Below are 13240 nucleotides of genomic sequence, written 5' to 3'. Positions count from 1 at the left end.
AAACGTGGGGAATTTAAAGTGACGTATGACAGGTTTTTACGAGTTTCAAATGTTGACTCTATTTGGTGTATTCATACCTGTTGTGCATATAAAAAAAGTTTGACACCGATCGAGCAGGTATTTGTGGAGAAAACGTTGAAAAATAAGTTGAAAATAACAGGAAGTGACATCACACCAGGGACATTCCAGTCAAAGTTTATGCAGAATTTACACAAAGAAACAACTTTTGTGAAACATTAAGCATTAACAACATTAAACATTAAGTCCTCAAATCTTATATATTTTTTTTTATTTTGGCCCAGTGTTTGCTGGGTAATTTCTTAGTGTGATGTCATAAATTACAAACAGGAAGTGAAATTATAAACCTTAAAAGTGTGCTCGTCTGGGATAACTTTTTTTTAATTTTTATGTGAGCCAAATTCAAAATATATTTATCTTCACTGCATTTTAGTTCAATGAGTCGCACGACCTGTAGGGGGCGCTTTAAAGAACAACTTAAATAGTTGGAACACCAGGATTTCCAGGAGTTCTAAAACTGAATCCCTCTGTGATGTCATCAGTGTGGGACACAGAGACAATTTAATGGTTGGATTAAATAAAGCTGTTTTATGGTATTATTGTGTGTCAGATTAGAACTGTTGTGGCATTTGTGTGGAGTTTGTTTAGAGTCTGGTTGCTGGGTAACCAAACCAGGAAGTACAATTATAAACTTTTCACAAAAATGGTCAAACTGGGGACAAATGGGCAAAATGTTTCGTATTTTATGAAGTGACACGATGTGTCTTTAAACCGTACATGCTCCCGCTCCAGCGCCGCCGGGTTTGGGCCAGAGGGAGCCCCCCGGGGCCCTCTGAGAAGTCCCATTGTGTGTGTGTGTGTGTGTGTGTGTGTGTGTGTGTGTGTGTGTGTGTGTGAGCGCCCCTCCCCCCCCAGAGGCCCGGCGCCCCACTCCTAATTGGACGCATTGAGAGGCAGCGGGCGGGGAAAACAAAGCGTGACATCCTCCAAACGTCCCATTCAGCGACACCGGCCTCCTGCGACACGCTTTCAAAACCCAACGAGCCCCTGGAGCCCCCCGAACGAGCCCCTGGAGCCCCCCGAGCAAGCCGTGAGAGCCGCGGCCCCGAAATGTGCTCAAGGGAAAGGGACTGTCGCTGCAAAATGGTGTTTCTTTCTTTTGGGGGGTAGAAGTCAATCAGTTTGTCAGGTAATTAAGGATGTCACGATATGGAATGTTAGCGTTAGCGTTAGCGTTATTGTGAGGAAAAACATCACGATTTAACGATTATTTGCAATTATTGAAGACCCTCCCTTTCCATTTCTCCTCTCGTCCTTCCGTTTCCTCACATGTACCTCCATCCCTCTGTTTTCTTCTCTTTCTTCCTCCCTCTCTCCCCCTCTCTCCCTCTCCTCTTGTCCGCTAATTGGTTTTCCATATTAAAAGGCCTGGTCTTTGCGTCGGCGCTGAATAAAACGCCGCTCTTCATCAGCCCGGCTCTTGTTGTGTGGCTCTGGGGGTCAGCGCGGGCTAAACTCTGACCACGTGTGTTTGGACGGAGACACATTGTACCAGTTTTTTTCTTTCACGAAGCCAAATTACTGTTTGAATGGACGAATGCATCGAGCAGCTTTCTGCAATTACGCCGCAAACGCACCTGTTGCTGCTTTTGTGTTAGAATTAGGTCTGATCCAGGCCAGGTTTAGCTCTGGTTTAGTCCTGGTTTAGCCCTGGTTTTGTCATTTATTAGTCCTGGTTCAGTCCTGGTTTAGCCCTGGTTTAGCCCTGGTTTAGCCCTGGTTTAGTCCTGGTTCAGTCCTGGTTTAGTCCTTGTTTAGCCAAGGTTTTGTCATTTATTAGTCCTGGCTTAGTCTCTCTTTTCAGTCCTTCTGACTTGAGTCTTGTTTGGTCCTGGTTTAGTCCTGCTTTAGTCCTGCTTTTGCCCTGGTTTAGTCCTGCTTTAGCCCTGGTTTAGTCCTGCTTTAGCCCTGGTTTAGTCCTGCTTTAGTCCTGCTTTAGTCCTGGTTTAGTCCTGCTTTAGCCCTGGTTTAGTCCTGGTTTAGTCCTGCTTTAGCCCTGGTTTAGCCCTGGTTTAGTCATTTATCAGTCCTGGTTTAGTCCTGGTTTAGTCCTGGTTTAGTCCTGCTTTAGCCCTGGTTTAGTCCTGGTTTAGTCTGATTTTGTCGGGGATCAGGACTCGGGGCTGGACCTGGACCTCTTAAAGAGCCGCTTTAGAGGATTAAACCTTTTAGACAGAGAGAGCTGAAAGAGAGGGGGCGGGGCCAAGGCGTGTGTCGACCACTTTGTTTTAACAAGTCAAAACCGAGACTAATCCAGTCGCTCTTTTGTCAACGCCACTTTGGGAAAACTCACACAGGAACTGGATACGGTTTATTTTTAGGTGTCAAATCATAAAATGGATCAAGAAATGACTGAACTCCACAGCACGTTCCAGCGGCACCACTTTGCATTTAAGAACTTGCATATTTCAATAAGCAAGAGTCCAGAATATTGGGGAAGAATTTGTGGATTATTAGATCTGTGAAAAGGGGAATAGTATAAAGGTGTTAAAAAAGCGTTAAAATGACTAAACTAAGTAGGGTCTGGACCAGTGTGAATTTGACCTAAACCAGAATCCAAGAGCTAAACCTGGAGTAAAACGAGCACATTTCTGGTCTTTTTGTCCAAATTCCGTGCGCTTCGTTGGTGAGACCGCCGCCTCGTCCAGTCAGACCCCGCCTCCTCCAGTCAGACCCCGCCTCCTCCAGTCAGACCCCGCCTCCTCCAGAGCCCACCACCAGAGCTTAAGGAAACTGACCAAGCATCAAACCTGAACGGACGTCACTCACTTCACTTACTAGACCAGCGGGTTAAGAGAAATGATAATAATAATGAATCAAAAATAATAATAATACTTGAATTTAGCTTATAAGATAAGATAAGATATTCCTTTATTGTCCCACGGTTGTTTTATTATTCCTTTTTTCCCGCTCTCATAAAAACACTCTGTTTCAAGTTTCCCAGATTTGTGACGTCACAGGTAGAGATCCTTGTGCCGTCCTGAGCATTTTACGGTCTGATCACGTTCAATGCAACTGCGCGCCTACCGTTAGCATGTCGGGCCAAGCTAGCTTTTGTCTGTTTCCTCGTGGTAATTCCCTCTGCTGCCAGTAGATGGAGCGCTAACACAAAATCCAGATGAGGGAATGTCTGACGGAGTGAAAGTCGTGTGCGTGTGTATATATATATATATATATATATATTTTTTTTTTTTTTTTTTATAACAACAAAAACAGCTGAACAACAACAGCAAAACCTGATGATAATAATTAAAAAAAACAGACTTACAAAAAACACACACAAAACCACAAAGAACAAGCAGGACCAGGGAGAATGCAAGTAAGTAAAGGAATAAAAGTAGAAAATAAGGGCGTGGCATCAGAAAAAAAAGTCAAATTTTACTTTCTTTTGCATTTCATAGTGATCAAAACACATTTAAATTAATTTGTTTGAATGATAATAATAAACAATAACTTGAATGTGTTCTGTGAATGTTTGCACAGATTTTGTCCCCAATCTGCTTGAGGTATAATTATGGACAGCTCCTTTTAACTGTATTTCTGTTTTCTTTCTTTATTATTCGTATATACCTGTGTCATGTGTTCTGATCATACATTTAATAAGTAATATTGGCAAGCGATTTGTTCCAAGGATTTTAAGCGTTAAACTGTGAAATGTGCGATCAACGGACGATGCATAATAATCCGTGTCTTTTTAAACACGTCTTTGCCCGTGTAACGTCGGATCTTTTCTCGTGTAACGTTGGATCTTTTCTCGTGTAACGTTGGATCTTTTCTCGTGTAACGTCGGATCTTTTCTCGTGTAACGTCGGATCTTTTCTCGTGTAACGTCGGATCTTTTCTCGTGTAACGTCGGATCTTTTCTCGTGTAACGTCGGATCTTTGCCCGCGTAACGTCGCCTTGTCTTTTGTCGCAGGTGATCGATGGCAAACTGGCCCCGTTTCTGTCCAAGGTGATCAAGTTCGCCACGTCGCACGTCTTCAGCTGCAGCTTGTGTCGAGAGAAAGGGTTCATCTGCGAACTCTGCCAGAACGGACAAGTGCTGTACCCTTTCCAGGAGCACGCCACCAAGAGGTAATTGCCTGCTACTGACAGAGATAATGACACTGACACTGATACTGATACTGCCACTGATACTGCCACTGATACTGCTACTGATACTGCCACTGATACTGCCACTGATACTGCTACTGATACTGCCACTGATACTGCCACTGATACTGCCACTGATACTGCTACTGATACTGCCACTGATACTGCCACTGATACTGACACTGATACTGCCACTGATACTGCCACTGATACTGCCACTGATACTGACACCGATACTGACACCGATACTGATACTGACACTGATACTGACACTGATACTGACACTGATACTGATACTGATACTGATACTGACACCGATACTGACACCGATACTGATACCGATACTGACACTGATACTGACACTGATACTGACACTGATACTGATACTGACACTGATACTGACACTGATACTGACACTGATACTGACACTGACACCGATACTGATACTGACACCGATACTGACACTGATACTGATACTGACACTGATACTGCCACTGATACTGACACTGACACTGATACCGACACTGACACTGACACTGATACTGACACTGATACTGCCACTGATACTGATACTGACACTGATACTGACACTGATACTGCCACTGATACTGATACTGACACTGATACCGACACTGACACTGACACTGACACTGACACTGATACTGCCACTGATACTGCCACTGATACTGATACTGACACTGATACCGACACTGACACTGACACTGACACTGATACTGATACTGCCACTGATACCGACACTGACACTGACACTGATACTGACACTGACACTGATACTGACACTGATACTGACACTGATACTGCCACTGATACTGATACTGATACTGATACTGATACTGACACTGATACCGACACTGACACTGACACTGACACTGACACTGATACTGACACTGACACTGACACTGCCACTGCCACTGATACTGCCACTGATACTGCCACTGATACTGACACTGACACTGATACCGACACTGACACTGATACTGCCACTGACACTGATACTGACACAGATACTGACACCGATACTGACACCGATACTGACACTGATACTGATACTGACACTGATACTGACACTGACACTGATACTGACACCGATACTGATACTGACACTGCCACTGCCACTGATACTGCCACTGATACTGCCACTGATACTGACACTGACACTGATACTGATACTGATACTGACACCGATACTGACACAGATACTGACACTGATACCGACACTGACACCGATACTGACACTGATACTGCCACTGATACTGCCACTGATACTGACACTGATACTGACACTGACACTGACACTGCCACTGCCACTGATACTGCCACTGATACTGACACTGATACTGACACTGACACTGACACTGCCACTGCCACTGATACTGCCACTGATACTGCCACTGATACTGACACTGACACTGACACTGACACTGATACTGATACTGCCACTGATACTGATACTGACACTGATACCGACACTGACACTGACACAGATACTGACACTGATACTGACACTGATACTGACACTGACACTGATACTGATACTGCCACTGATACTGATACTGACACTGATACCGACACTGACACTGACACAGATACTGACACCGATACTGATACTGACACTGATACCGACACTGACACTGACACTGACACTGACACTGATACTGATACTGACACAGATACTGACACCGATACTGATACTGACACCGATACTGACACTGACACTGACACTGACACTGATACTGACACTGACACTGATACTGATACTGACACTGATACTGACACTGACACTGATACTGATACTGACACTGATACTGACACTGATACTGACACTGACACTGACACTGATACTGACACAGATACTGACACCGATACTGATACTGACACTGATACTGACACTGACACTGACACTGATACTGACACTGACACTGATACTGATACTGACACTGATACTGATACTGATACTGATACTGATACTGACACTGATACTGACACCGATACTGACACTGATACTGATACTGACACTGATACTGACACTGACACTGATACTGACACCGATACTGATACTGACACTGCCACTGCCACTGATACTGCCACTGATACTGCCACTGATACTGACACTGACACTGATACTGATACTGATACTGACACCGATACTGACACAGATACTGACACTGATACCGACACTGACACCGATACTGACACTGATACTGCCACTGATACTGCCACTGATACTGACACTGATACTGACACTGACACTGACACTGCCACTGCCACTGATACTGCCACTGATACTGACACTGATACTGACACTGACACTGACACTGCCACTGCCACTGATACTGCCACTGATACTGCCACTGATACTGCCACTGATACTGACACTGATACTGACACTGATACTGACACTGACACTGATACTGATACTGCCACTGATACTGATACTGACACTGATACCGACACTGACACTGACACAGATACTGACACCGATACTGATACTGACACTGATACCGACACTGACACTGACACTGACACTGACACTGATACTGATACTGACACAGATACTGACACCGATACTGATACTGACACCGATACTGACACTGACACTGACACTGACACTGATACTGACACTGACACTGATACTGATACTGACACTGATACTGACACTGACACTGATACTGATACTGACACTGATACTGACACTGATACTGACACTGACACTGACACTGATACTGACACAGATACTGACACCGATACTGATACTGACACTGATACTGACACTGACACTGACACTGATACTGACACTGACACTGATACTGATACTGACACTGATACTGATACTGATACTGATACTGATACTGACACTGATACTGACACTGACACTGACACTGATACTGACACTGATACTGTGCTCTGAATGTCAAAGTGTATAAATGTAATGAAGTGCGGGTAACGGCGGGAGTAACTATGACTCTCTTAATGTCGCCAAATGCCTCGTCATCTGAGATTCACTGTCACCATCTCCTCACTTGACAAACCAGGGGGAGATAGTGATTTAGCAGCAGGTTCTCCACAAACATGAGGTGCGCAATGGGAGAGGAGCGACCCTTGCTCCGCCCACCGACCTCGGGGGCCGGCTCCGCCCACCGACCTCGAGGGCCGGCTCCGCCCACCGACCTCGGGGGCAGAGCTCTATCCTGGACCACTCAAATTTCCGCGTCGCTACGGTATCGTCACGTCCAGGCGGGTTTCTGACTTCGTTCTGTCATGATCCCACAGATGGCAGCTTCGCACCATTGGCCGACCCTGCGGCTCCTCTCGTACTGAGCAGGGTTACTATAGCAACAACACATCATCAGCAGGGTCAAACTAACCAGCTCACGTTCCCTATCAGTGAACAATCCAACGCTCGGTGCATTCTGCCTCACAGTGACGGGAAGAGCCGACCTCGAAGTGCAGTATAAGATTGTTTTAAAAGTCGACTTGTCACAAATCTTGAGACGAGTCGTTGCCCTGACGATACGAAGGCACAGGGAGGAGTCTTACGCTCGCTCTCTGGCGCTGACAGTCGCTCGTGTCGCTCTGGACGTGTGGACAGAGCGTGGTCCGGACCCCGCGGGGTTTTCCTCTGATAGGGTCCAGACGGGAGCAGAGACAGGAGCAGAGACAGGAGCAGACAGGAGCAGACAGGAGCAGACAGGAGCAGAGACAGGAGCTGATAACGTTCTGTGGGAGTCGGTCCAGAGGCGGAGCAGCGTTGGCGTTGTTCACGTCGAGAGGGTTTGACACTCACAGACGCAGTGACATGTGTGGACAGATGGAGCTGTTTCTCCTCTCCACAGAGCTGATATGGTCCAGGAGAATGTGTTGAGGAAGTGACATTGTTCTGGCGGAGGAGGTGGAAGCCAAAAACTGTACTCGAGTAAAAGTGCAAAGTACTGCTCCGAGAAACTGTCAAGAGAGAGTGAAAAAGTATTTGGGGAAAACTATTACTCGAGTAAGACTAATGTGAAGAGCGACTGTTTGGAAGTTTATGTAAAAACATTAAATCAAACTCAAAATCTGCTGACTTCAAAGTTATCTCATGTTTCATTTTTAAAGTTCAAAATTTTCTTTCCACCGTTAATGGATTTTATTTGTAAAAAACTGCATAAATTAAGTTTGTCGTGTTTTTCCGTGATTTTTTTTTCTTTCTTTTTTTCATGATTTGTGTCATGTGTTTTTTTTATCTGTGTCATAGGTTTGTTTTTTGTTTGATTTGCGTTGTGTATTTTCGTGATTTTGTCAGTTTTTTTGTTTTGTTTTCTTCGTGATTTATGTCATGTGTTTTTTGATTCGTGTCATGTTTTTATTTTATTTGTGTCATATGTTTTTTTTTAAATTTGTGTCATGTTTTTTCATGATTTTTTGTGTGTGATTTGTGTCATTTAAAAAAAAATAAAAAAAATCGGGATTTATGTTAGAGCTGGGTTTCGTTTCAAATTTCGAGAATCGATTCGATTCCGATTTTTACGTTTCAAAATAGATTTTTTCCGATTTCTCAGATCCCATCCGATTCGATCCGATTTCGATTCGATCCGGGGGTTAATGTTATTAAAAATGAAAAATGTATTTGAACCGTTTCCTTCACTTCATGACTGTGTAGAGAAGCAACATATTAAAACTAGTATTATATCAATATTAAACAGAGTATTGGTAGTTACTGATGGAAGACTGATGAAAAGGTCAAGGGTCAATCTACCTTCAAGAAAGATAATCCAGGAGTCCTGAATTATCTTTCTTGAAGGTAGATTGAAGTTCACTGAGGGAAATATAGAAATTGAAAGAATAGAATATAGAATATAGAATTTGAAAGAAAAAAAAAATTTAAATTAAAAATCGATCTTTGGACGTACAAATCGATAATCGGTCATTAATATGCAAATCGATTAAAAATCGGAAATCTAATTTATGTTGTGTTTTTTTTATTGTGTAATTCTGTGATTCGTGTTGTTTTTTCGCGATTCGTGCCATGTGTTTTTTTTATTTGTTTCGGGGTTTTTTTAAGTTTTGTTGTGTGTTTCCGTGGTTTGTGTTGTTTTTTTAGTGATTTGTGTCTTATGTTTTCATGATTCGTGCGCGTCTTGTCTCCGCCTCCAGATGCGACCGCTGCGGCGCCGTCTTCCACGCCGAGTGCCGTCAGAAGGCCCATCCGTGCCCGCGCTGCGTCCGGCGGGAGCTGCACCACAAGCTGCACCCGTCGTCCTTCTGGTCGCCCGACGACGACGACGCCCCGGGGTGCCACCACCGGCCCTTCCAAGACACGTGAGGAAAGACCCCGCCCGCAGACGTCCAGAAACACCGCCCCGGACCCCGCGGGAGGACGGCAGGACGAGCGCCCGACGTCCCGGAGCGGCGGGTCCAACGCGCCGGGTTTGGGGTTAAAGGTCGCCGAGGTTGAACGATCGCCTGAACGCTCTGACTGAAACAGCAGGAGAAGTCCGGGATATTGTAACTGGCCAGGCTCCGCCCACTGTAATGCGTTTCTCCTTTTTTCTGTCTTTTTTTGTTCGTCACATTTTGGTCGAGGAATTAACAAATTTTTTCAAAGTCACAGCCCAAAAAAAAAACTTTATATCTAATCAAGTGAAACCAAAATTTGAACAAAAAACTAATTTTTGAGAATTGTATTCCAACAAGACATAAAAGTGCTTAAAAACTGCTTTTTTCATTTTTTTTTCTGCACTGACATGGAGCAAAGGATCATGGTCTTTGCAGTTCCTTGTGTGTGTTTTTTTGGCTGCTGCACAAACAAAATGCAGACAATTCGACATATATAAAATATATTTAAATATTCTGTTTATAATATTGCACCAAATTTTACTGATGTTTTTTGTAAAACTTTGTGTAATTTTACTTAAAATATCAATATCAAAATATCACATAATTATAACTCACTATTTTTCCAAAAACGTCAAATTTTCTCATAAAATGTAAAAATGCATCAGTATTAAAAGTTGTTTTTAATTATTGTTATTAACAATTATTTACAAAACGTATGTTGGAATATGGCAAGCCATTATTAAGAAACAATAAATAGTGATAAACGTGTCTAAAGAGTGGCCCAGAGGAAATAGACATAAATATAATGTAATATACAAAATTGTGATATGTAAAGTATAAAATTCCCTTTCCTCTCCCTTTGAGCCTCAGAAAACACTGATTAGTCAAGTAAAAGTAGAAGAGCATGTTTAAAGATCAATAACAAGACAATTGATGCAGAATATATGTCCTTTTGATAGAAATTACACACAAAAACAGAGTATTTTAGATGATTTTTTGCACTTTTGGGACGCTGCTAAAGCAGTTTTGAGAGGTAAAATCATAGCCATTGGCTCAGCGAAAAGGAAACAAAAGGAGAAAAGGCAAAATAAACTGCAACAAAAACTGCTGCAGGTAAAGTCACGCCAAGAAGGAAATCCTCAAGTGCTACAAGAAATTAAAAATATAATCTTGATTTCTGAACTCAGCTGCATTTTCTGTCTTTTTTTCTTCTTTTCTTGTGTTGAAAATAATACTTTTCCTAATTGTAAGGAAACTGTGGATGGGAATGTTTTTGTGGGAAGTTTGTGGAGCATGTCGGACTATTATTAATCCCAGTTTACTGTATAAACTATATTAGGATTATGACGACGGAGCAGGTCAAAAGGTCAAAATGATGAAATGAAAAGGTGTGGTTTCAGTTTACAGACGCTTTGAAAACATCGCTTGAACTGTTCATTATTTTTTTATGTTTTTTTTGGTGTGAGTTTTCAGAAAAATGTAGCTAAAATGTTGTTTTTTGGTTGATCTTGAGCACAAAATGAGACGAGCCACTTTTTGTGTTGAAACGTTACTTTGCCGTTTTTTGGAAGAAAAAGTATTTGATCTAATTTGCACTTTTTTATTGTTTATTTAAGTTATTTCTTGTGTGGGTCAAACCCAAAGTCCAGGCCGTGTGGGACGAACCATCGAAGCCAATAAAGACCTCTTAATGAACAAAAACACGACTGAAATGTGTTTATTCATTTTAGAAGGTGAAAATTTACTTTAAGTGGGTGAAATTCTGCTCTAAATCGAGTAAAGAACACGATCTGTGACTTCATTGTGAATGTGAACAATATATCTGACTTTATTTTATATTTTTACATTATTATTACATTATTTTGAAATACAATGTGTCGCTAGAGGAAATATAAACGTCAAACAATCATATTCAAGCCACTAAAATAAATTAAATCCAAGCAAAACCTTAATAAACTGAAACCAACTGAGACTAGGGTGCTCTGTGGCAGAGTGGTTAGCGCTCTTGCCTCCCAAGGAGATCATGGGTTCAATTCTCAGACCAGACCAACTGAAACTCTGTCCCTCTCTTCTCTCTCTCTCCTCTGTCTCTCTCTCCTCTGTCCCTCTCTTCTCTCCTCCTTTTGTTCCTCCTCGTGTCATTTCTCCCGCAGTGGCATAAATGAGTCCTGATGACCCTCGGGCCACTGGACAAGCACAAAGACCTTTGTCCAGCGCGTTGATTCACTCTGACAATTAAGCATCACGACAGAGACGAAGCTCGTTTGTGCAGAGACGAGGAGGAAGAGGGGAGGAGACGAGGGGAGGAAAGAGGGGATACGAGTGGAGGAAAGGAGGAGACGAGGGGAGGAAAGAGGGGATACGAGTGGAGGAAAGGAGGAGACGAGGGGAGGAAAGAGGGGATACGAGTGGAGGAAAGGAGGAGACGAGGGGAGGAAAGAGGGGATACGAGTGGAGGAAAGGAGGAGACGAGGGGAGGAAAGAGGGGATACGAGTGGAGGAAAGGAGGAGACGAGGGGAGGAAAGAGGGGAGACGAGGGGAGGAAAGGAGGGAGGAAAGAGGGGAGACGAGGGGAGGAAAGGAGGAGACGAGGGGAGGAAAGAGGGGATACGAGGGGAGGAAAGAGGGGAGACGAGGGGAGGAAAGGAGGGAGGAAAGAGGGGAGACGAGGGGAGGAGAGGAGGAGACGAGGGGAGGAGAGGAGGAGACGAGGGTAGGAAAGGAGGAGACGAGGGGAGGAAAGAGGAGACGAGGGGAGAAAAGGGAGGAGAAAAGGAGGAGACGAGGGGAGGAAAGAGGAGACGAGGGGAGAAAAGGAGGAGACGAGGGGAGAAAAGGAGGGAGGAAAGAGGGGAGACGAGGGGAGGAAAGGGAGGAGACAAGGGGAGGAAAGAGGGGAGACGAGGAGAGGAAAGAGGGGAGACGAGGGGAGGGAAGAGGGGAGGAAAGAGGAGACGAGGGGAGAAAAGGGAGGAGACGAGGGGAGGAAAGAGGGGAGGAAAGAGGAGACGAGGGGAGAAAAGGGAGGAGAAAAGGAGGAGACGAGGGGAGGAAAGAGGAGACGAGGGGAGAGAAAGAGGAGGAGACGAGGGGAGAAAAGGAGGAGACGAGGGGAGGAAAGGGAGGAGGGGAGGAAAGGGAGGAGACGAGGGGAGGAAAGGGAGGAGACGAGGGGAGGAAAGAGGGGATACGAGTGGAGGAAAGGAGGAGACGAGGGGAGGAAAGAGGGGAGACGAGGGGAGGAAAGAGGGGATACGAGTGGAGGAAAGGAGGAGACGAGGGGAGGAAAGAGGGGATACGAGTGGAGGAAAGGAGGAGACGAGGGGAGGAAAGAGGGGAGACGAGGGGAGGAAAGGAGGGAGGAAAGAGGGGAGACGAGGGGAGGAAAGGAGGAGACGAGGGGAGGAAAGAGGGGATACGAGGGGAGGAAAGAGGGGAGACGAGGGGAGGAAAGGAGGGAGGAAAGAGGGGAGACGAGGGGAGGAGAGGAGGAGACGAGGGGAGGAAAGGAGGAGACGAGGGTAGGAAAGGAGGAGACGAGGGGAGGAAAGAGGAGACGAGGGGAGAAAAGGGAGGAGAAAAGGAGGAGACGAGGGGAGGAAAGAGGAGACGAGGGGAGAGAAGGAGGAGGAGACGAGGGGAGAAAAGGAGGAGACGAGGGGAGAAAAGGAGGGAGGAAAGAGGGGAGACGAGGGGAGGAAAGGGAGGAGACAAGGGGAGGAAAGAGGGGAGAC

At 44.7% G+C, this 13240-nt stretch overlaps 1 protein-coding gene across 1 annotated transcript in view; it reads left to right on the top strand.

Annotated features, from left to right (window-relative positions):
- The window catches only part of plekhm3 (pleckstrin homology domain containing, family M, member 3), a 38731-nt gene extending 29236 nt beyond the window's left edge, over window positions 1-9495 (top strand). Inside the window, exons 7-8 of the mRNA XM_072445285.1 lie at window positions 3996-4153; window positions 9323-9495. Coding sequence (XP_072301386.1) covers window positions 3996-4153; window positions 9323-9491 — 327 coding nt within the window. The 3' untranslated portion in view covers window positions 9492-9495. The remainder of the gene's footprint in view (window positions 1-3995; window positions 4154-9322) is intronic.
- The last annotated feature ends 3745 nt before the right edge of the window (window positions 9496-13240 follow it).

Source organism: Eucyclogobius newberryi, unplaced genomic scaffold (genome assembly GCF_026437365.1).
Source record: "Eucyclogobius newberryi isolate DKJ021-1_F unplaced genomic scaffold, fEucNew1.0.hap1 SCAF_14, whole genome shotgun sequence".
Taxonomy (NCBI): Eukaryota; Metazoa; Chordata; class Actinopteri; order Gobiiformes; family Gobiidae; genus Eucyclogobius; species Eucyclogobius newberryi.
This window is presented reverse-complemented; position numbering and strand designations above follow the sequence as displayed.